This window comes from Neoarius graeffei, chromosome 1 (genome assembly GCF_027579695.1).
Source record: "Neoarius graeffei isolate fNeoGra1 chromosome 1, fNeoGra1.pri, whole genome shotgun sequence".
NCBI lineage: Eukaryota > Metazoa > Chordata > Actinopteri > Siluriformes > Ariidae > Neoarius > Neoarius graeffei.
Window position 1 is genome coordinate 90,611,457 of NC_083569.1, and position 22,498 is coordinate 90,633,954.

The 22,498-nt window shown below is 41.6% G+C and overlaps 1 protein-coding gene across 1 annotated transcript in view; it reads right to left on the minus strand.

Annotated features, from left to right (window-relative positions):
- The window catches only part of LOC132885450 (butyrophilin subfamily 1 member A1-like), a 192,108-nt gene that overhangs the window by 45,364 nt on the left and 124,246 nt on the right, over nucleotides 1–22,498 (minus strand). Inside the window, exon 5 of the mRNA XM_060920131.1 lies at nucleotides 2,044–2,076. Coding sequence (XP_060776114.1) covers nucleotides 2,044–2,076 — 33 coding nt within the window. The remainder of the gene's footprint in view (nucleotides 1–2,043; nucleotides 2,077–22,498) is intronic.

A 22,498-nucleotide genomic window follows, 5' to 3' on the forward strand; every position in this document is an offset into this window, starting at 1 on the left:
GGGGGTGTCATATCTATGTACAACATAATGTCTGTGACAAAATGTGTTCATTGCACCAGACCAGTCAAAGAACTTCTTTGCTAGAGGCTCAGACTGCATTGCATGTACCACTGCCAGATGTAGTTGGTGATTGTAACAGTGGACATAAGGGATGTCTTTGCCAACTTTGCTCTGTAGCAAGGCCTGGACACCACCCCTCACTCCTGACATAACAGAAGCACCATCATAGCATTGGGAGACCAAATTATTTGCACTGTAACCCAGATCAGACAAATGTGAAAGGATTTGATTGCACATATATTCAGCATTAAGCTGGTCCAATTCAACTAAGCCAATTAAATGTTCCTCTGGAATGGAATTCCGGACAAACCAAATTATTATTGACAGGTTCTCAATGTTACAGCGGTCCCTGGTGCCATCACACTTGATGCTCATGCCAGGGGTGTCAGCCTCATCATATTTCCTTTTGATTTCTTTTAGAACCATTTTTGCCAGAGTTTCAATTATCTCGTTTTGGATGGTGTTAGACGTGTATTGAGCATTTTCGGGGATGCATTTTGCGATATCCTTCAGTTTTTGATCTTTGAGGAGTGTATACTCGAACAGCCGGATTAAAAGCCCTTCCTCATTCTCAGCCCCGTGAGTGTGCCCCCGAAAAGCCAGTTCATTTACTGCGAGGAATTGTATGACTTCACCTACATAGTATCTGTTCTTTTCAATCTGAGTTTGACCAAGAAGGTGAATGATACTTTCTCCTGTCTCTCCACGGCGTTGACACTCCTGACAGGCGGACATCGCCCTAATGTGCACAAGGCTGGAAGCGTGCTTGTTAAAGCCACCGTCTTTTTCCAGAGCCTTTTTCCAATTAGTGTACCCACGTTTGGTGAATATGTTGTCCGAATTTAAACTAAATTTGTGACAGGCAAAGCAAAAGCTGGCATCTTGCAAGACTGAATATTCCAACCATAGCCGTGACTGAAACCAGCCTGCACTAAATGACCGGTAGGTTTGGCCAAAAAGGCGTTTTGGATAAATTTTTAGAATGGGCTGAGATGGGCTATCCGTGTTTAAATCAAGGGGAACGGAAGACTGTATGCCTGTAACGTTTGTGCAGAGCAATGCATCTTTATCGGTAATATCTGTTGTAGCAGAGGTGCTAGCGTCAACGGGAACAGAGACATGTACGATGTTAGCATCCACCGACAAAGATGCAGCGCTTAGCATGGTGTTGAGGCAACTTTGGTTGAGGGCAGAGGTGCTGGGCTGAGAAACGTCCTCAGTATCGGAGGAAGTGCTGGGCACGGGGGGTGAGGGTGTCTGCTTTTTAATGAGAAACCTATGCATGACTATCAGAAGGGAAAGTAAGCAATGTATTACTGTTAACTATTAACTCGGAATCTACAGTACTGCCGTACACACTGACTTTGCTACTACCGCATGTGCGTAGAGCGAGCACGCACGCAGCTTTTTTATATATAGGGTGGGCAGGGCACCCCCCCTCCCCTTCCCTTTCGAAATGGCCAATGAGAAAGCAGTAGAGTGCAAAATGGATTTAAAGGAGAACACAAGACGCCACCTCCGAGCAAAATCGCGCATATTGTGATGATATCCACAGGCGTTTTTTATAGGATGGGCAACCAATTTATCAGGGTGGGCAAGGCTTATCTCAGGGTGGGCACTGCCCCCCCCGTAGACACGCCCCCGGTTTAAAGTCACTGAGCTCTTTAGTCTGACCCATTCTACTGCCAGTGTTTGTCTGTGGAGATTGTACAGCTATGGGCTTGAGTTTATTCACCTGTTAGTAATGAGTGCAGCTGAAACAGCTGAATTAGGAGGGGTGTCCACATACTTTTGGCAATGTAGTGTACAGCAGAGCTAATGTTATGTCAAAATGTTCATTCATATCAGTAATTTGTGTATTTACTGAAATTCCTTTCAGACCACACACACACCATTTCTTTTTATGTGTAGACCTTTTAGAGTGCTTTATTATCTTACAGTTGATTATTCACTTTAATTTTAAAGCACAAAATTTATTCTCACCTGCAAATTCCTTCTCCTTTCGAAGCTCTGAGGCTGAAACAGAGAAAATAGTTTTGAGTATTCTGTATAAATTCAGTATAAATGGATGAAGCAGTGTAATATAGTGATAAAGTAAATGAACAACACATCAGATTGCGGTTATGAAATGTAAGTGTCCTCTGATGTTCTATATATGTTAAATGATGAAGCACACGTCAGACAGTGGAACATGATGTTACAGGTCAGTTATGACTCCGACAGAAAACAAGTCATTTAATGTATTGTGAGTGATGTGTTTGTGTCTCTGCTCTTCTTACAGAACCCTCGATGGAGTGAAATCAGAGTCAGTAGAAACTCAACCTGAATTTGTAATGCTTGAAAAGAAATGTGTAAATATGATGATTGAAAACAGAGTGTGAATCTTAAGATATTTGAATATAATTGTCCTAAATTAAACGATCTGAAATTCTGACACTGAAAATTTAGGTTACGAAATTCAAGGTTTCAGAAATTCTGGTTTCAAGAATTCAGGTCATAATAAAATGTAGTATAATATCGGGTTCTGCTGACGCTGATTTCACTCCATAAACCTCCTTCCTGTTTACTTCCTGTTGTCCAAATCTGGATACATGACCTGAGCTGCCCATAATCTGGTAACATTCATTTCCAAGGGAGTAACTTTGATTTTGACATTGGTGGGGACACAAACGTGATCCAAGGCAGAGCTTCTGAAAGGTGTTTTTTTTTTTTTTTTTTTTTCCCATTAACAATCATAATTTCATGTCATGCAGATCTTATAGGTTAATGAGGGCAGCCGTGGCCTAATGTTTAGGGAGTTGGTCTTTGGATCCCAGGGTTGCAGGTTCAAATCCCACCCTTACCTCTCCCTACATCTCCATCCATGGCTGAAGTGCCCTTGAGCAAGGCACCTAACCCAACATTGCTAGAATCTGATGATTTATTACTTTTACACCACACAATTCCTAATTTGTGTTTAAGCAGTCGTTCTGTCTCTTCCACAGGAATACATGAAAATAAGAATTAAAAACTTTAAGCATTTTTAGCATTAAATATATATATATTTTTAAATTCAATATCAGTATTGTTTGACATGGGGGGGGTGTCTCAAAATTCACTGACTGGCTTATTGAGACACTCATAAATATGTGCTACTGGTGGCATTTTCTATTCTGTAATTAAGCTCAAATTTAGTTAAAATGATATTTGGATATGGGCGGCATGGTGGTGTAGTGGTTAGTGCTGTCGCCTCACAGCAAGAAGGTCCTGGGTTCGAGCCCCGGGGCCGGCGAGGGCCTTTCTGTGCGGAGTTTGCATGTTCTCCCTGTGTCCGCGTGGGTTTCCTCCGGGTGCTCCGGTTTCCCCCACAGTCCAAAGACATGCAGGTTAGGTTAACTGATGACTCTAAATTGACCGTAGGTGTGAATGGTTGTCTGTGTCTATGTGTCAGCCCTGTGATGACCTGGCGACTTGTCCAGGGTGTACCCCGCCTTTCGCCCGTAGTCAGCTGGGATAGGCTCCAGCTTGCCTGCGACCCTGTAGAAGGATAAAGCGGCTAGAGATGATGAGATGAGATGATATATATATTTTTAAATTCAATATCAGTATTGTTTGACATGGGGGGGGTGTCTCAAAATTCACTGACTGGCTTATTGAGACACTCATAAATATGTGCTACTGGTGGCATTTTCTATTCTGTAATTAAGCTCAAATTTAGTTAAAATGATATTTGGATATGGGCGGCATGGTGGTGTAGTGGTTAGTGCTGTCGCCTCACAGCAAGAAGGTCCTGGGTTCGAGCCCCGGGGCCGGCGAGGGCCTTTCTGTGCGGAGTTTGCATGTTCTCCCTGTGTCCGCGTGGGTTTCCTCCGGGTGCTCCGGTTTCCCCCACAGTCCAAAGACATGCAGGTTAGGTTAACTGATGACTCTAAATTGACCGTAGGTGTGAATGGTTGTCTGTGTCTATGTGTCAGCCCTGTGATGACCTGGCGACTTGTCCAGGGTGTACCCCGCCTTTCGCCCATAGTCAGCTGGGATAGGCTCCAGCTTGCCTGCGACCCTGTAGAAGGATAAAGCGGCTAGAGATAATGAGATGAGATATTTGGATATATAATTTAGTGATTGCCTATTATAGCATGATTATGATTACATTAGTATTGCATTTGCAGTATACCCCCCATTTTTTGTCTTTTTGTTGCCCCTCCATTTTCCATATTATGTCTTTTTGTTGCCTGTTTCTGTGTTCGTAACGTGTGTTATGATTTTCACTGCAGATGTGCTTGTGACTTCTTTTATGTTCATGCTGCAGTTACCAATATTCGTCTGTAGGTGGCAGTAAAGGACCATGGATTTGTTGTATCTAGCCTAGCCTAGTAGTAGTAGAAAGGGGTCTCTATAAAACGGTGAACGCAGCAGACTCAGCGGCTGTCACGCTGTTGATTCTGAAATGCAAGTCGCACATCTGTATGGCCATGCAGTAGCCTACATCTGACTACTTACATTCTGTAAAACCATTAGGTCTATAAATTTAACATTCATTCATCGAGGATATTATCTAACACCAAGTTACATTGCTCCAGCATTCCTTTTCTCTGCAGCTATGCAGTAGCCTAGCTCTGATGCATCCTGTCATGTTGCTAAACCTGCCTAATGAGCCGCAGCAATACTTTTATGAAGGGTTTCCATACATCAAAAGGATTTTGTTGAGTTTTTAAAGCTCGACGGAAACCCTGCACTTACATTCTTGACTTTGAAGAAGAATGAATGAATGTGGACTTCCGGTGTAGCGACTAATGGAGTAGGACGCGTTTCTCTGAGCTCCTGCAGCAACCTTTTAAAAAAAAACTATTTTAGGTACACCTTTTGTATCTTTTTTCGGTGTGTGTGTTCTCCACTGTCGTGATTTGGGTTTGGCGCTGTCTTTTTGCCGATCTAGATGCCTCCAAAGCCTAAAGTACCTGTACAACCACCACGGCCTGCTTCGCACGTTGCATCCCTGCCTCGTAGTGATTCCCCTTCTGGCCTGGCCGGGGCCGCAGGTGGCGCTGCTTTCCACGACTTTAAGGCCGAGCTGCTCTCGTCACTCCATGTTGAGATGTCGGCTATTTTTAAAACTGAGCTTCAGGCTGCCTTGACCGAAAACTTGTCAAATATCAAGGCTGAGCTACAGGCAGTGAAGACTGAATTATCTAGTAGCATTACAAACATCCAGTCTGATGTGTGCACTCTGAAGACCACCGTTGGTGAAATGGAGACATCGCTGTCTTCCTGCGCCGACGACATTACTACCTTACAGGCTAAAGTGGAGCATCTGTCAACTGAACTGACGAGATTGGACAATAAATGCGAGGATTTGGAGGCGAGATCGCGGCGCAATAACATACGGCTAGTGGGCATTCCTGAAGATTTTTCCACCTCCTTTACTGCTACAGCTGTTTCCTCTCTGCTCAAGGAGGCCTTTAACCTCGCGAAGGAGCCTCTTGTGGACCGCGCTCATCGTACTCTCCAGCCGAAACCGAAGCCCAGAGGGCGCCCGCGCCCCATAATCGCTCGTCTGCACTACCATACAGACTGTGTGGACATACTGCGCCGAGCCAGGGCTCAGCAACGGACCAAGATTGGAGACATGAGTTTTTCTGTCTTCCCCAACCACACTCCGAGTACGGCCCGTGCCCGAGCCTCCTTTAATGATGTCCGACGCCAGCTCCGTGAAATACCGGGGATTCGCTTTGGTTTGCTGTACCCGGCACGCCTCCAGGTCACTCATAACGGTGCAGAGAAGGAGTTTAAATCACCAGAAGAGGCCAGTGCATTCATCAGGTCGCTCAATAGTGAGAGAACCGAGAAATGATACACAACCTTGAGGAAGCAGTGTCAGTTAATATTTACAGTTATTACTTTATTTCATTTGTTTCCTCTTTTCTTTACTATTCTCATATACGCTCACTGTGTGGTTTTCAGTTTTCACTTTAACTTGGACTTGATTGGTTGTACCATTCTGTCAAATGTTGCTAGGCCTGCAGGAGCTCAATCCGAAGCTCGATAGTCATGCTTAAAGCTGTAAGTTTTCGTTTTGGGGATCTGACTCCTTGTGGAGTTAGCACTGGGTTCTCCATCGTTTGGGGATGGGGTCGTTGTAAGTGCAATGGGGTGGGGTGGGGGGTTCAATCTGTAAGTGTGGTGTTTGTTTTTTTATTATTATTTTTTTTTTTTGCGTTTTCCCCCCTCTTTTCCTTCCTTCCCTGGGGGTCCGCATTCAGTCTATTTCTATCTCTAGGAACTTAACATATGTCCACCAATGCTTGTACTTCTGATATTCCACATATTGGGTCCTCTGTGAGATTTTTGAGCTGGAATATTAAAGGCATGGGGAGTCCAATTAAGAGATCAAGGATATTTGCTCATTTGAAACGTCTTGAAGCTGACCTAGTGTTTCTGCAGGAAACCCACATGCGCGTCAAAGATCAGGTCAGACTTAAATGTTCTTGGGTTTCTGAGGTGTTTCACTCTAATTTCAACTCTAAAGCCAGGGGGGTTGCTATTTTAATTGGTAAGTCAATTCAGTTTTCAGCTTCTAAGGTGATATCAGACAAAAATGGCAGATACTTAATTGTTACAGGCACGCTATTCCATACTCTCGTTTTATTAGTTAACATATATGCCCCCAATTTTGATGATCCACACTTTACGAATAAACTTTTTGAATGTCTTCCCTCATTGAACAACAGCCTTCTTATAATTGGAGGGGACATGAACTGTGTAATTGATCCCAAGCTAGACCGCTCTAACCTACGAACTCTGACCCCTTCTTTAATGTCGAGGTCACTTTCAGATTTTATGTCTAAGAACAGTTGCATTGATCCTTGGAGATTTTATAACCCTTGTACCAAGGAATATTCATTTTTTTCTTAGATGCATCAGTCTTTCTCTCGGATTGATTATTTTATTGATGCTAAATTAATTCCCAAAGTACTGTCTGTTAATTATCACCCGATTGTTATTTCTGACCACGCTCCTCTTTCTTTAGATATTCAGTTTTCTTCACAACCCCGCTACTCAACACCTTGGAGGTTCAATACATTACTTCTCTCGGATGATAAATTCATAGAATTTATTGCAACTAAAATTGATGATTATATCTCTATAAATCAAAATGATATGGAACCTGTTTCTTGTTCACTGTTGTGGGAATCATTAAAAGCATACTTGCGGGGACAAATTATTTCCTACTCTGCCCACTTGAATAAGTCCCATAAAACCAAATTGCAAGAACTCTCTATTAATATCACCAAATTGGACCAACAACTCGCTACTTGCCCCTCTCCCAGTTTACTTAAACAACGTGTTGATTTACAGACTGAATTTGATCTCATCACCACTAGTGATGCAGAGCGACTTCTCTTACGATCACGCTCCACATATTATGAACATGGCGACAAGGCAAGTCGGCTCCTGGCTCATCAACTACGTCGCCAGGCAGCCTCACGTATGATCCCTCAGATAAAAGATTCATCTGGCTCATTGCATAAGGATCCCATTACCATTAATTCTGTTTTTCACTCATTTTACTCCTCTTTATATACATCTGAATCTTCACCTGACACCACTGAAGTTAATTCATTCCTAGATAGCCTCAATTTTCCTGTGTTAAGCTTAGATGCTGCTAAAAAACTTGACTCACCATTAACGGTAGAAGAAATCACTCTCGCTGTGAGTACCATGCAAAATAACAAAGCTCCTGGCCCTGATGGATTCCCAGTTGAATTTAAGAGATTTCAGGAAAAACTGCTCCCTTTACTGCATGCTGTTTATAAAGAATCACTGGAACATGGCACTCTCCCTCCCACTTTAAGGCAAGCCTCCATAAGTCTCCTCTTAAAAAAAAGATAAGGATCCAAATCTCTGCAGCTCATACAGACCTCTCTCATTAATAAATGTAGATGCTAAGATCCTTGCTAAAGCTTTGGCCTGTCGCCTGGAAAACATTGTACCAACTATTGTCTCACATGAGCAAACTGGATTTGTTAAGGGGCGGCAGTTATTTTTTAATGTCCGCACACTCCTAAATATTATTTACTCTAAAACTACCACAACAACACCCGAAGTAGTAATCTTGGTTGATGCAGAAAAAGCTTTCGACAGGGTTGAATGGGACTATTTATTTACTGTACTAAAGAAATTTGGATTGGGAAATGGGTTCATTTCATGGATACGTCTCTTTTATACATCTCCACAAGCAAGCATCTCCACTAATGGCATCCAATCCAGTTTTTTTACTCTAACCCGTGGTACCAGACAGGGGTGTCCCCTATCTCCTCTATTGTTCACACTAGCTATAGAGCCCTTGTCAATCTTTCTGAGGTCCTCCTCAACTTTTAGAGGGATCTCACGATTGGGCACAGAATTCAAGTTGTCACTTTATGCTGATGATTTATTGTTATATGTCTCAGATCCTGTCCTTTCCATTCCCACAATTGTATCTGCTTTCCAGAGATTTGGATCATTCTCAGGCTATAAAGTGAATATCTCTAAAAGTGAATCCTATCCTATTAATGCTTCAGCATCACAGCTTACACAGTCAGATGTCCCTTTTAAGATTAATCTGTCTGGCTTTAGGTATCTTGGGATCAGCGTTACCAGAACGTTAAAGTCACTTTTTTCTGCTAATTTTTTACCTTTAATGTCTAAAATTAAATCTGACTTCCAAAGATGGAGAAGCTTGCCTCTCTCGTTAATTGGAAGAATTCACGCAGTTAAAATGAACATCTTGCCCAAATTTCTATTTTTGTTCCATTGTCTCCCACTTTTCCTGCCAAAGCAGTTTTTTAAAACAATTGATCAAACTATTTCTGATTTCTTATGGTGTGGAAAGGCTCCCAGGATCTGTAAATCCATACTTCAGAGATGTAAATTCAATGGTGGATTGACACTTCCGAATTTCCAACTGTATTACTGGGCGGCACATATTCATAAAATTTCATTTTGGTTCAAATCTATGAATCTGCCATGGTGAAACTTGGAGGCACAGTCATATGTTTCATCCTCCTTACCTGCTTTACTTACCTCTTCTATTCCATCTAACCCCTCTGGCTTTACAAATAATCAAGTGGTTCTCTCCACATTTAAAATTTGGTATCAGTTTAGGAAGCACTTCAAATTTAAGTCAGCATCTACATTAGCTCCTTTACTGAAGAATCATTTATTTCAACCTCCGCTTACAGAGTCAACCTTTCTTGCATGGCATAATAAAGGCCTGAAATGTTTTAAAGACCGTTACAAGGATGGTATTTTTCGCAGCTTTATAGATCTCTCAAAATAATTTCATCTCCCACCTTCTCATCTCTTTCGATACTTTCAAATTAGACACTGCGCTAAAGCTTTGTTTCCAGTTTTTCCTTCTTTACCGCCTACCCTACACTGGGAGGTGTTTTTAAATCGCGATCCACTTCAAAAATCATTTATTTCTAAAGTTTATAACGAACAACTTTCTTTTGATTGCTCACCAGTTACTAAAGTTAAGACTGCCTGGGAAGATGAACTGGATCTAAACTTGGAGGATGACTGGTGGGACACTGCTCTTAAGAAAATTCACACAAGCTCATCCTGTGCTCGTCTCACACTTATACAGTTTAAAGTACTGTTTAGAATCCATTTTTCCAAAGCTCGATTGTCTCAAATCTATCCCAGTATTGCTGACAAATGCGACAAATATCATGCCTCATCCTGCAATTTAACGCATATGTTCTAGTCTTGTCCGCTACTCTCTTGCTTCTGGTTGAATTATTTTGATACCATGTCTAAAATACTTTCAGTGACCATAAAAGTCCCCCCCCCCGTTGCCATATTCGGGCTCCCAGAGGACCATAACCGGTTTACCTCTTATCAATTGGATATTTTAGCTTTCACTTCCTTACTGGCAAGACGCCACCTTCTTCTCCACTGGAAGTCAACTAAAGCTCCCTCGAGTAGTCAGTGGCTCAATGACGTCATGTCTTTTCTAAAGTTGGAAAAGATCAGATATTCAGTGAATGGTCTCATCTCATCTCATTATCTCTAGCCACTTTATCCTTCTACAGGGTCGCAGGCAAGCTGGAGCCTATCCCAGCTGACTATGGGCGAAAGGCAGGGTACACCCTGGACAAGTCGCCAGGTCATCACAGGGCTGACACATAGACACGGACAACCATTCACACTCACATTCACACCTACGGTCAATTTAGAGTCACCAGTTAACCTAACCTACATGTCTTTGGACTGTGGGGGAAACCGGAGCACCCGGAGGAAACCCACGCGGACACGGGGAGAACATGCAAACTCCACACAGAAAGGCCCTCGCCGGCCCCGGGGCTCGAACCCAGGACCTTCTTGCTGTGAGGCGACAGCGCTAACCACTACACCACCGTGCCGCCCCTCAGTGAATGGTAACTCTGCTAAATTTTATAACAAGTGTCTTCCCTTTCTTACATTCTTCCACTCTCTCCAGTCTCTGCCCCCTAACTGACGGACCCTCTCTCTCCCTTTATATTTATTTATTTTAGGGTTTTTTTTTTTTTTGGGGGGGGGTTGCCTTTGGTTTTATTTGTACTGTGCAGCTTTAATATTTAATTAGTACATAATAGGACTTCGTTATTTATTTATTTATTTATTTATTTATCAATTATTTTTTTCTTTGAATTGTGTAATGTCTTTTTTGTTTGTATGAAAAAAAAATCCTAGGAGGTAGACTGTATGCCTTTCTCTTAATTCATCGAGATGCACAGTATTTCTGTGGTGTTGACAGGTGTATTTTGTAGACTGTTGTGCAGGGATGGTGTGGTACTGAAATGTTGATTTGACATTGTTTCCTGTTTTGATGTGCCTTGCCTCCTAATAAAAATATTTAAAAAAAAGAATGAACGAATGTCTCGTTTCTTGGGAGGGGGGCCGTTGTCCATGATACTCAAGTCAGCATGCGAGTCGTAGGGCAAGCATGCATGGACATCGAAGTCCAGCTCAATTTGTAGGCTGACGGAGAGTGGGGGGTGCGTGGGGTAGGTCAGGTGTGTATGTGTGAGATACGGGGGGTTGATGGGCGGGTAGTCACGGCTGCTGTGGGAAGTGTGCTGCTTTTACAGCAGATGGAGTGACAGCTGGGATAGCCAACCATGTAAGTTAGCGAGAAACAGGTAGCTAATCAGAGAATGTATATCTACGTTAGAGGGGGGGATTATTAGCAGTGTCATACATTTAACCCTTTGTGTGCCATATAATCATTGCTCAGGTTAGGACATCGGTTTTATTGATTGTGATTACACAGTAGCGGCTGAATATTGGGAGGGACACATCCCTAGCGTCCCTACCTAAAATTACGCCCTAATTCATTTCACTAAACATGAGAAGGAGCTGTAATTTCTGCCCTCTGCCCCGATCTGCACCTTCTCATGAACCTTCACCATGTTAAACTGTGTCTCTATAAGTCCTGGGTACTGAGGGGAAGGGGTTGATAAAACACTACTGAGTCAGTGTTACTGCGAGTTCAGCACAATCACTACCACATTGAATATCACACAGTGCCTTACTGCTGCACAATATGATAGAAAATCATCAAATACACTACCAGGACAAAAAAAGTCACAGTTTGGATTTAAATTAGTAAATACTTAAGAGCCTTTGATTGGATAATTATTGAGGTCATTAATATGTTTCAGCTGGCAGCAATTATTTTCAACAAATACAATTAGATTCAATAACAAAAATGTGTGTAGTGCACCATGTGAATAATATTTACACTACAAACCAAAAGTTCAAATTCGAGACAAGACATACTTGTAGGATCCTGTTTAATACACTTATTATTTCCCCAAACTCTCATGGTTACCAGAGGACTAGCCCCCCACTGTAACCCTAGCTATGTAATAGGCAAGAGGCCGAGGGCTACAGAAACGGAGATCGGCACCGCCCTATGCGCCATATGGTGCGGGAAAGGACTTTAGACTTTATTATTTCCCATGGTGTTAGTTGTACGTGTTGAATAAAACCAGATTTCACTTGACTGAACTTGAGATTTCTACTTCATGATTATAAATTTTATAGAGAGTAAAAATGTGGTGTTGAACACATGAATGGGTTCATATGGATACTATTATATACACTATATGGACAAAAGTATGTGGACCCCTGACTATCAAACCTCCTGTATCTGAGCTTGTTGGACGTCCCATTCCAAAACCATGGGTGTTAATATGGGGTTGGCATTGCGCATAGTGATCTGAAGCTTGTGTGCAGCTGTTGGCCATGGAACCCCATTTCATGAAGCTCCTGATGCACATTTCTTGTGCTGATGTTGCTTCCAGAGGCAGTTTGGATCTCTGTAGTGAGTGATGCAGCAGAGGGTTTTTCTGCACTACGTGCTTCAGCACTCAGCGGCCCTGCTCTGTCAGTTTGTGTGGACTGTCACTTTGTGCTTGAACTGTTGTTGCTCCTCAACGCTTCACAATAATAACACTAGCCCTATGGCCCCTGATGCCACAAGTCACTCATGTCGCTTGTATTTTGTCTCTTGTGGGCGTGGAGCGAGCACTACTGTTGTCGCCGGTGGGTGTGTACCGTCCATTCAGCTCCAATGAGGAGGAGTCCTGAACAAAATGTCGCCTCCAGCACACAATTTACTCCAAGATATGATTTACTTGTATTGAAAATATACTTTTAATTGTAACATTTTATCAAAGTGGAAAAAGTGAGAATTGTTTGTTGTATGCTGTATAACATGCATTTTCGTATTAGCGGAGCAGAGCTCCATACTTAAGAGAATATGGGAATGCGTCGACCTAATTTTTGATGGCTTTTAACCATACAATGTCCATCTGTATGACCATATCTCATGAACACTTGACCACCAGACAATGATATTTGTATCTTTATTTACATAAGGCAGATTTTTCCTCCCAGTGCTTATTTTTAATTTGATTTTGAAAAAATAACTCAACAATCATATTTTACACTAATCGGGAGCACCGCTGTTGGGCAGTGCCATATATATATATATATATATATATCTCAGGGCGGGCGGCACGGTGGTGTAGTGGTTAGCGCTGTCGCCTCACAGCAAGAAGGTCCTGGGTTCGAGCCCCGGGGCCGGCGAGGGCCTTTCTGTGTGGAGTTTGCATGTTCTCCCCGTGTCCACGTGGGTTTCCTCCGGGTGCTCCGGTTTCCCCCACAGTCCAAAGACATGCAGGTTAGGTTAACTGGTGACTCTAAATTGACCGTAGGTGTGAGTGTGAATGGTTGTCCGTGTCTATGTGTCAGCCCTGTGATGACCTGGCGACTTGTCCAGGGTGTACCCCGCCTTTCGCCCGTAGTCGGCTGGGATGGGCTCCAGCTTGCCTGCGACCCTGTAGAAGGATAAAGCGGCTAGAGATAATGAGATGAGATGAGATATATCAGGGCTCGAAATTCGTGGTGGTCCGGTTGCCCGAGGCAACTTAATTTGTCATTTGGCGGGTAATTCCTGTCACTAGGCAGCCTGGCTGGCTAGTTGAAAATAAAAAATATATATGAAGCGAAGATTCAGACTAGGGCTGTGCGATATATCGAATATACTCGATATATCTCCGAAAATTCTGTGTGAGATACATAAAATTATTATATCGTAACTATCGAGTATTTTATGGTCATCTGCTGACTTGCGTTTGTTTCGTGTTTGTTGCGTTTGTTTAAAACCTTTTCCGGTGGTTTTCTCCCTGTCCCTCAGGCAATAACGTGAGAGGCTGCCTAAGGGTAAAAAAAAAAAAAAAACAATAACGTCACACACTCGCCAACCAATCCTGGGTGACATCTAGGTGCTAAAAGGAACTTGCGGGAAGATTTTCAAGTTTCGGACTCAGTGTTGCCAGATTGGGCGGTTTTGAATTCTACTTTGCGGGAAAAAAAAATGGCTTGGGCTGGTTGACAAAAATTAGGCGGGTTTGACGTTAGTTCGCCGGGTTTTTATCAGATGTTTATATAGTTTCACTACCACTAGAAAGCAGAGATGGGAGAGAATGTAAACACCTAAGCCAAATGATGTTCTTGAATATGCGAAGGAAATCAGGAAAAACAGCTCTCTTTGGTCAACTGAGGCAAGTCAGAGACCTAGTTTACCCAGCACCCCTTAGGTATTTTAAACAACCAAAATCAAGCATTGGCCTAAATTAATCTCATCTCATTATCTCTAGCCGCTTTATCCTTCTACAGGGTCGCAGGCAAGCTGGAGCCTATCCCAGCTGACTACGGGCGAAAGGCGGGGTACACCCTGGACAAGTCGCCAGGTCATCACAGGGCTGACACATAGACACAGACAACCATTCACACTCACACCTACGGTCAATTTAGAGTCACCAGTTAACCTAACTTGCATGTCTTTGGACTGTGGGGGAAACCGGAGCACCCAGAGGAAACCCACGCGGACAACATGCAAACTCCACACAGAAAGGCCCTCGCCGGCCCCGGGGCTCGAACCCAGGACCTTCTTGCTGTGAGGTGACAGCGCTAACCACTACACCACCGTGCCGCCCTAAATTAATCATTAACAATAAACATTAATCTCATTCAGTATTATTTAAACAAAAAAATGTCGATGTAACTGTAAGACTAATATGAATGTGTGTAATGCAGTGCAGAAACTGAACTCATAAACTAGTAAATAAGAATGATGCAATCCATTCTCCATTTTCTCTTCTCATGTTACATTCAGCCATGCATCGTAGCCTAACTTTTTTTTTTAATTGAAGTATATAAAACAGGTACAATCTAACAAATCCACAAAAATCAGGATAATAGATGAAGAAAATACATGGATGTAGACAAAAATAAATTAATTAGAATAACTAGGCCTATAAAATTAATAAAACAAACAGGATCAATAAAAAGATAAATAAAAAGACAAATAAAAATAAATAACCTCAGCAATGCAGATGTTAGATACGCATTGTAGCCTAACATAGCCTACATAATATTCTGCGTGTGCGTCACCTACTGGTGCACATAGGATTCAGAACACAGCAGATCATTGCAGAGTTATAATCTGATTCAACCATACGGAGCCAAGTACCAGACAGCAGATTTTTCACCTCCGGCACTGACGGTCTCATGTTGCTATTTGTTCGATTTACAAATAGTATACTGGACTTTAGCTGCATATTTTTACTTTACAAGATAGGCATCAAGTACATTTTACATTTTGGGCAGTTTTAAGTGCATTTTGGCGGGTTTTGAACATATTTTGGGCTGGAAAACGTCAGCAGTATCTGGCAACACTGGTTTCGGTTTACAGCGCTGACTCAGTTCGTGCAATAGCTGGTGCTGCATAGGCTACTGTGTAAGCTCTGTCAATTTCAGCGACAAATTAAAAATGGAAGTGGACAAATGGGTTCCAAAAAGAACTAGTAAGGGGTCAGTCATCTGGCGTTTTTTGGATATCGCGAGGAGGACGTGGAACAGCAAATGCCAGTTTGTAAAGTGTGCAAAAAAAAAAAAACAGTATCAAAATACTCGGGTCTTGAAATAAATGCACATTAGTCATGAACAATGGTAACTACTCTGTTTTGTGTTATTTTTGACAGAAGTAAAATTCATACATGAACAAATTTTGGCTAGTTGATTTTCTGTTTGGCGAGTTACTTTGGAAGGTAACTAGTCCGGCTGGCTGGTAAAAAAAAAAAATATATATATATATATATATATATATATATATATATATGAATTTCGAGCCCTGTATATAAGCAACACAAGCTAACTGTACCAGCTAGTTTTGTTTGTAATGTCTCGATACAGGTTTAATGAGAAATCCACTGTGAAGGTTTTTTCTCCCCATTTTACTTTAGTTAAGCAGTACATAGGAACTAATTGCAGGTCGGAAATAAAATGAGGCAGGAAAGAAAAAATATTGTACCACGTGTCCCAAACGATTAGTCTGAGGAATCATTTGAGCAAGTTGTTTGGATTTACCACTTCATACCTAATTTGCATAAAGATGAGAATTTAAACTCGCTTGTTGCGTTGTCACTGAAATCGCAGCTCTGTGTCACGTGTGTATATAGAACATGAATGGCTGCCTGTTGCTTTCTTGCTTGTGAGTGTGAACATATCTTTCCAGCTGACTGAGGCAAATCAAGCAGAGCAGAAATTTCACAAACTGGCTTGTGGTAAAAGCGGCATCCTCTGACAGAGCCGTGTTTAAAGTCACTGAGCTCTTTCGTCCGACCCATTCTACTGCCAGTGTTTGTCTGTGGAGATTGTACAGCTATGGGCTTGAGTTTATTCACCTGTTAGTAATGAGTGTGGCTGAAACAGCTGAATTAGGAGGGGTGTCCACATACTTTTGGCCATGTAGTGTGCAGTAGAATTAATGTTGGATGTTAAAATGATCATTCATATCAGTAATTTGTGTATTTACTGAAATTCCTTTCAGGCCACACACACACACACACACACACACACACACACACACACACACACACACAGTTTATTCTCACCTGCATTTTGCTTCTCCTTTTGAAGCTCTGAGGCTGAAACAGAGAAAATAGTTGAGTATTTTGTGTAAATTCTATATCAATAAAAGTATAAATAGATGAAGCAGTGTAATATAGTGATAAAGTAAATGGACAATACATCAGATTGCGGTTATGAAATGCAAGTGTCCTCTGATGTTCTATATTTGTTAAATGATGACGCACACTTCACACAGTGGAACATGATGTTACAGGTCAGTTATGACTCCGATAGAAAACAAGTCATTTCATGTATTGTGAGTGATGTGGTTGTGTCTCTACTCTTCTTACAGAACCCTCGATGGAGTGAAATCAGTCAGTAGAAACTCAACCTGAATTTGTAATGCTTGAAAAGAAATGTGTAAATGTGATGATTGAAAACTGTGAGTGTGAATCTTAAGATATTTGAATATAATTGTCCTAAATTAAACGATCTGAAATTCACATACTCAGAATTTAGGTTATGAAATTCAAGGTTTCAGAAATTCTGGTTTCAGGAATTCAGGTCGTAATAAAATGATGTAGTATAATATCGGGTTCTGCTAATGCTGATTTCACTCCATAAACCTGCATCCTGTTTACTTCCTGTTGTCGAAATCTGGATACATGACCTGAGCTGCCCATAATCTGGTAGCATTCATTTCATTAATCATGAGAAGGAGCTGTAATTTCTGCCCTCTGCCCCGATCTGCACCTTCTCATGAACCTTCACCATGTTCAATTGTGTCTCTAAGTCAGAGGCCCAAACAGTGTAACAACCTCCCAGTTACCTTTGTGATTATGTGATCAGGATAATATGGTCTGTTCAAGGTTCTGACTACAAAGTTGAATTCTGGCTAAAATGTTTTATTTCTGTTGCTGTTGGAGTTTGGAGATGTTTCGCTGCTGCACACGCCGTGTATCCTGTATGTAAATGTTTTGCCGAGATAAAAAGTGTCCTGCATTTTACGATTCCAGAGACTGCCAACACAAGTAAGCAACAATATCACATGACCACTGTGGGGTGCATCTGACCTACTTTTAACCAAAACAAGTCAGTGTGGGCAAACATGGCGGACTCGACTCTCCCTCCAGCTAAAAGCCAGCGGAAAAGAAAAGGAAAGTCTGCCTAGTGAGTGCAACTGCAAGATAGAGCAAGATTAGATGACATCATTTTTCTGGACAGATAACTAAATTATTCTAGCTAGCGCTTAGCTATCTTAGCCTTAGAACGAGTGGGCTCGACTCCATGGTAGCGAGTATGGAGTTATACACCTAATATTTTGGTCTTCCAGAGAAAGAAATGAGGAAAACAGTAACAGAGAAAAGATAGATTCCTCCTTTGTTTCACGGATCTATAGGTTGTTTGCATCTGACATCACATCCGCCTCATTAGATATGCAAGACATGAAGTGGTGGTCAGCGAAGCTCACTGTTTACAAAGCGGTACTATCACTGGGGCACCTTGCGAGTCGTTAAAATGCCTGACACTTGCATTGTTTTGGGCTGCTCGAATCGAACAAACCATACAACTGATAAATTTCTTCTGGGTTCCCCATGAAGTGATAAAGGGTGAAAGAGCAAAGGATTTTACCAAAAGACAATGAGAGAGGCGGCTCTTTAATGTTTCGTTGCAATCGATGGGAACAGAGTCGAAGAACGCACCAGTTTGCAGTGATCACTTTGGGAAAGGTTGGTAAATTTCTCTGATTTATTTTGTTTGGATTTGCAAATGACTCTTCTCACCATTTTTCTGTTATTTCTTGGTGTTCTGAAGTTCAGGAGATGCTTCAGTCCTCAGGTGTGTTTTTGGTTACTGTTTGATCGTGGTCTCCATATTGTAAACTAATACATATGTTTCCACTTTATTTATCAGGATGTCCTCACAATCTTGACAATATGCAGCATTTATTTATTCTCACTGCACTTTCTCTGTATTAATAAAAAAAAATATTGCCTGCTGGAAGAGAAGAGCAGGGAGGATTGAGAATCAAGTGGCTGTGGTTTGTTTACACCCCCTACTAAAACTTGTAGCGTCCTAGCGACCATTGCAAGGATGGGTACAAAAAGCTACAAAATTCCTCCTTACCCGGCCATAAACGATACAGGATTTATACTGTAGTGTCCTGATCCCCAGATCCTTAACCCAACAACATATAAAAAGTTGTTCTCCTCAATGCTCTTCCAGGTTTTCATCTGTTTGTCCGTGTAGAACGATGTCTGCAGCACCAGGGTGTTTGAAATGTTGGGGAACTCAGTGGATGGATAATTTTCCAACTCCGAGGAAAAATCCTTCTTTACTAGCGAGTAAGGATCTATCCCATTGCAAACAGCAACTTTCTGAAGGTATCTTGACCATGTATTGGCCTCTGAACTGCAAAAATAATCAGAGATGGTTTCACTCGCTCTTTACAAAATGGCAGCCAAATTGGTTTGTCTGACCACCACTTCATTCACCGGAAGTAAACTCACAAGCAAAAGTCACATGACTGACATTTGCAAATAGCTTCTATTCAACCACAAATTACATCCCTGTGACTCAAAACTCTCTGAGGTCGATGCAGAGTTACAGTGTTTTCTGTGTGATCTTGGTGTGACGCAGTTCCATAGTTATGCTAATTAGTTAAAGCTCCTCACATTCGGCTGCTTCCATGGGGCCGTACAGTTTACCTCAAGAAGTAGGAAAACAGTCCCCAAATGGAGAAAAGCGACTCTTAGCGCATCAAAATGATCACATCTCGTCCACATGATATTGTTCTTGCGAGACACAGGAAAATGCCATGCACGATTAAAAAAAAAAAAACTCTGAAAATTTCAGATGACTTTGCACTCAGCACCTTTAAGTTTCCTTCAATTAATTAGTGTGATTTTTAAAGGACAAAAAGCTCACTCTTCCCTGCTTTTTGCTTCTGCTTTTGAAGCTCTGAGGAGAAAACAGGTCCATTATTTTAACAAACAAATAAACAAACATTCATCAATTAATTCAAGAGTAAATAATATCATATACCGTGAGTGATCTGAAGCCTTGCTGAAATTCCCTGTGAATTCAGTTGTGGATTTACTGATAAATCATCTGTTCTACTGTTTTGTGTTTATCCGTCAGTTTGTTTTTTGAAGATCATATTCTCTTTAAATTCTGTTTTCTGGATTTCTCTGTCTGAAGCTCTTTAATAAGTCTGCAGTACTGCGTCTATAATGCACTCAGCCACAGAAGCACTGGGCAGCAACACTGTGACTGCTGTGCTGATTAACTTCAGAGCTGCCCACTGTGGCAGTGGCACGGCTATGTGGAGGATCAGCAGCAGTAGCATGCAGTGCTGACAGACACAGCAACATGCTCTCGACTCACAGTTCTTCCAGCTCCTGATTACTGCTGAATGTAGGCTGGAGTTCACTAGTACACTCGTATATTAGCTCATGAACAAACTGTGTGTGATTGGCGACCCCTGTACATTTTTTTAAAATCCCTGTAGCCACTTTTGATTGGATCCTCTTTATTTTGAAAAAAGGGAGCCCATGTGGTGGCATCTGGTGACTTTTTGGAGCATTCTATGGTGGTACTGACACTGACACTTTTTACTGTTAACAAAAGTTTCCTACAATAAGTGGAGGTCTGTGATGCTGTGGTTTGCAGCATGGGGTTCACATGAGCAATAAATAAAGTCATCATCTGACAACAATGTAGTTTATAATAATGCTGTTTTATTACTTGAACCACTGCCAGAACACCATGAACCAAAAGTTTAAATGAGTTCTGTTGCAGTTAAAAAAATAATTAATAATACCCCCTGCAGACTGCACTTACTGCACAAATGCCACAATCTTGAGTAGCACCTTCATACCTCAGCCGACTTAACACTTCAAATTTTCGTTTCAGTTTCACTTCTTTCCTCTTCTCTTTCTGGCTATTGTCCTACTCTCATTAAACTGTCAAAAATACGAATCTATGGGGTGCGGAGCGCCATTCGCGCCTCTTTTTAGCATGATTGAAAGGTGGAGATGTACTGTATACCCACCACACAAAAACCATAAACCATGATCTCGCCCGTGCACTGAAGCGTCACGGTACCAGTGCAGCAGCAAAGTGATTGAGGGCATTTGTTGTGATTGGGGATTTCCCAGGGGTATTTCCGGTCTGCCTGAGTGCATCATGGCAGCAAACCGGCCCAAAACACTGATTTTCCTTCAAAACATGCCCCAAACATCGCAAGGTAGGAGTGGTAATGGGGGCACATACATACATACACACACACACACACACACACACACACACACACACATATATATATATGCATGTAATGTTTGAAAGTTTGTGAACCTTTTAGAATTTTCTATATTTCTGCATAAATATGACCTAAAACAACATCAGATTTTCACACAAGTCCTAAAAGTAGATAAAGAGAACCTAGTTAAACAAATGAGACAAAAATATTATACTTGGTCTTTTATTTATTGAGGAAAATGATCCAATATTACATTTCTGTGAGTGGCAAAAGTATGTGAACCTTTGCTTTCAGTATCTGGTGTGACCCCCTTGTGCAGCAATAACTGCAACTAAATGTTTCCGGTAACTGTTGATCAGTCCTGCACACCGGCTTGGAGGAATTTTAGCCCATTCCTCTGTACAGAACAGCTTCAACCCTGATATGTTGGTGGGTTTCCTCACATGAACTGCTCGCTTCAGGTCCTTCCACAACATTTCGATTGGATGAAGGTCAGGACTTTGACTTGGCCATTCCAAAACATTAACTTTATTTTTCTTTAACCATTCTTTATTAGAACGACTTGTGTGCTTAGGGTCGTTGTCTTGCTGCATGATCCACCTTCTCTTGAGATTCAGTTCATGGACAGATGTCCTGACGTTTTCCTTTAGAATTCACTGGTATAATTCAGAATTCATTGTTCCATCAATGATGGCAAGCCGTCCTGGCCCAGATGCAGCAAAACAGGCCCAAACCATGATACTACCACCACGTTTCACAGATGGGATAAGGTTCTTATGCTGGAATGCAGTGTTTTCCTTTCTCCAAACATAATGCTTCTCATTTCAACCAAAAAGTTCTATTTTGGTCTCATCCATCCACAAAACATTTTTCCAATAGCCTTCTGGCTTGTCCATATGATCTTTAGCAAACTGCAGACAAGCAGCAATGCTCTTTATGGAGAGCAGTGGCTTTCTCTTTGCAACCCTGCCATGCACACCATTGTTGTTCAGTGTTCTCCTGATGGTGGACTCATGACCATTAACATTAGCCAATGTGAGAGAGGCCTTCAGTTGCTTAGAAGTTACCCTGGGGTCCTTTGTGGCCTCGCTGACTATTACATGCCTTACTCTTGGAGTGATCTATTTGGTCAACCACTCCTGGGGAGGGTAACAATGGTCTTGAATTTCCTCCATTTGTACACAATCTGTCTGACTCTGGATTGGTAGAATCCAAACTCTTTAGAGATGGTTTTGTAACCTTTTCCAGCCTGATTAACATCAACAACGCTTTTTCTGAGGTCCTCAGAAATCATCTTTGTTTGTGCCATGATACACTTCCACAAACATGTGTTGTGAAGACTTTGATAGATCCCTGTTCTTTAAATAAAACAGGGTGCCTACTCACACCTGATTGTCATCCCATTGATTGAAAACACCTGACTATAATTTCACCTTCAAATTAACTGCTAATGCTAGAGGTTCACATACTTTTGCCACTCACAGATATGTAATATTGGATCATTTTCCTCAATCAATAAATGACCAAGTATAATATTTTTGTCTCATTTTTTTAACTGGGTTCTCTTTATCTACTTTTAGGACTTGTGTGAAAATCTGATGATGTTTTAGGTCATATTTATGCAGAAATATAGAAATTTATAAAGGGTTCACAAACTTTCAAGCACCACTGTATGTATAATATCGTCAGCTATATGGTTACCACTAAGAGACTGGTCTAAATCACAGCCTAAGTATTTGACACAGGGTTTAC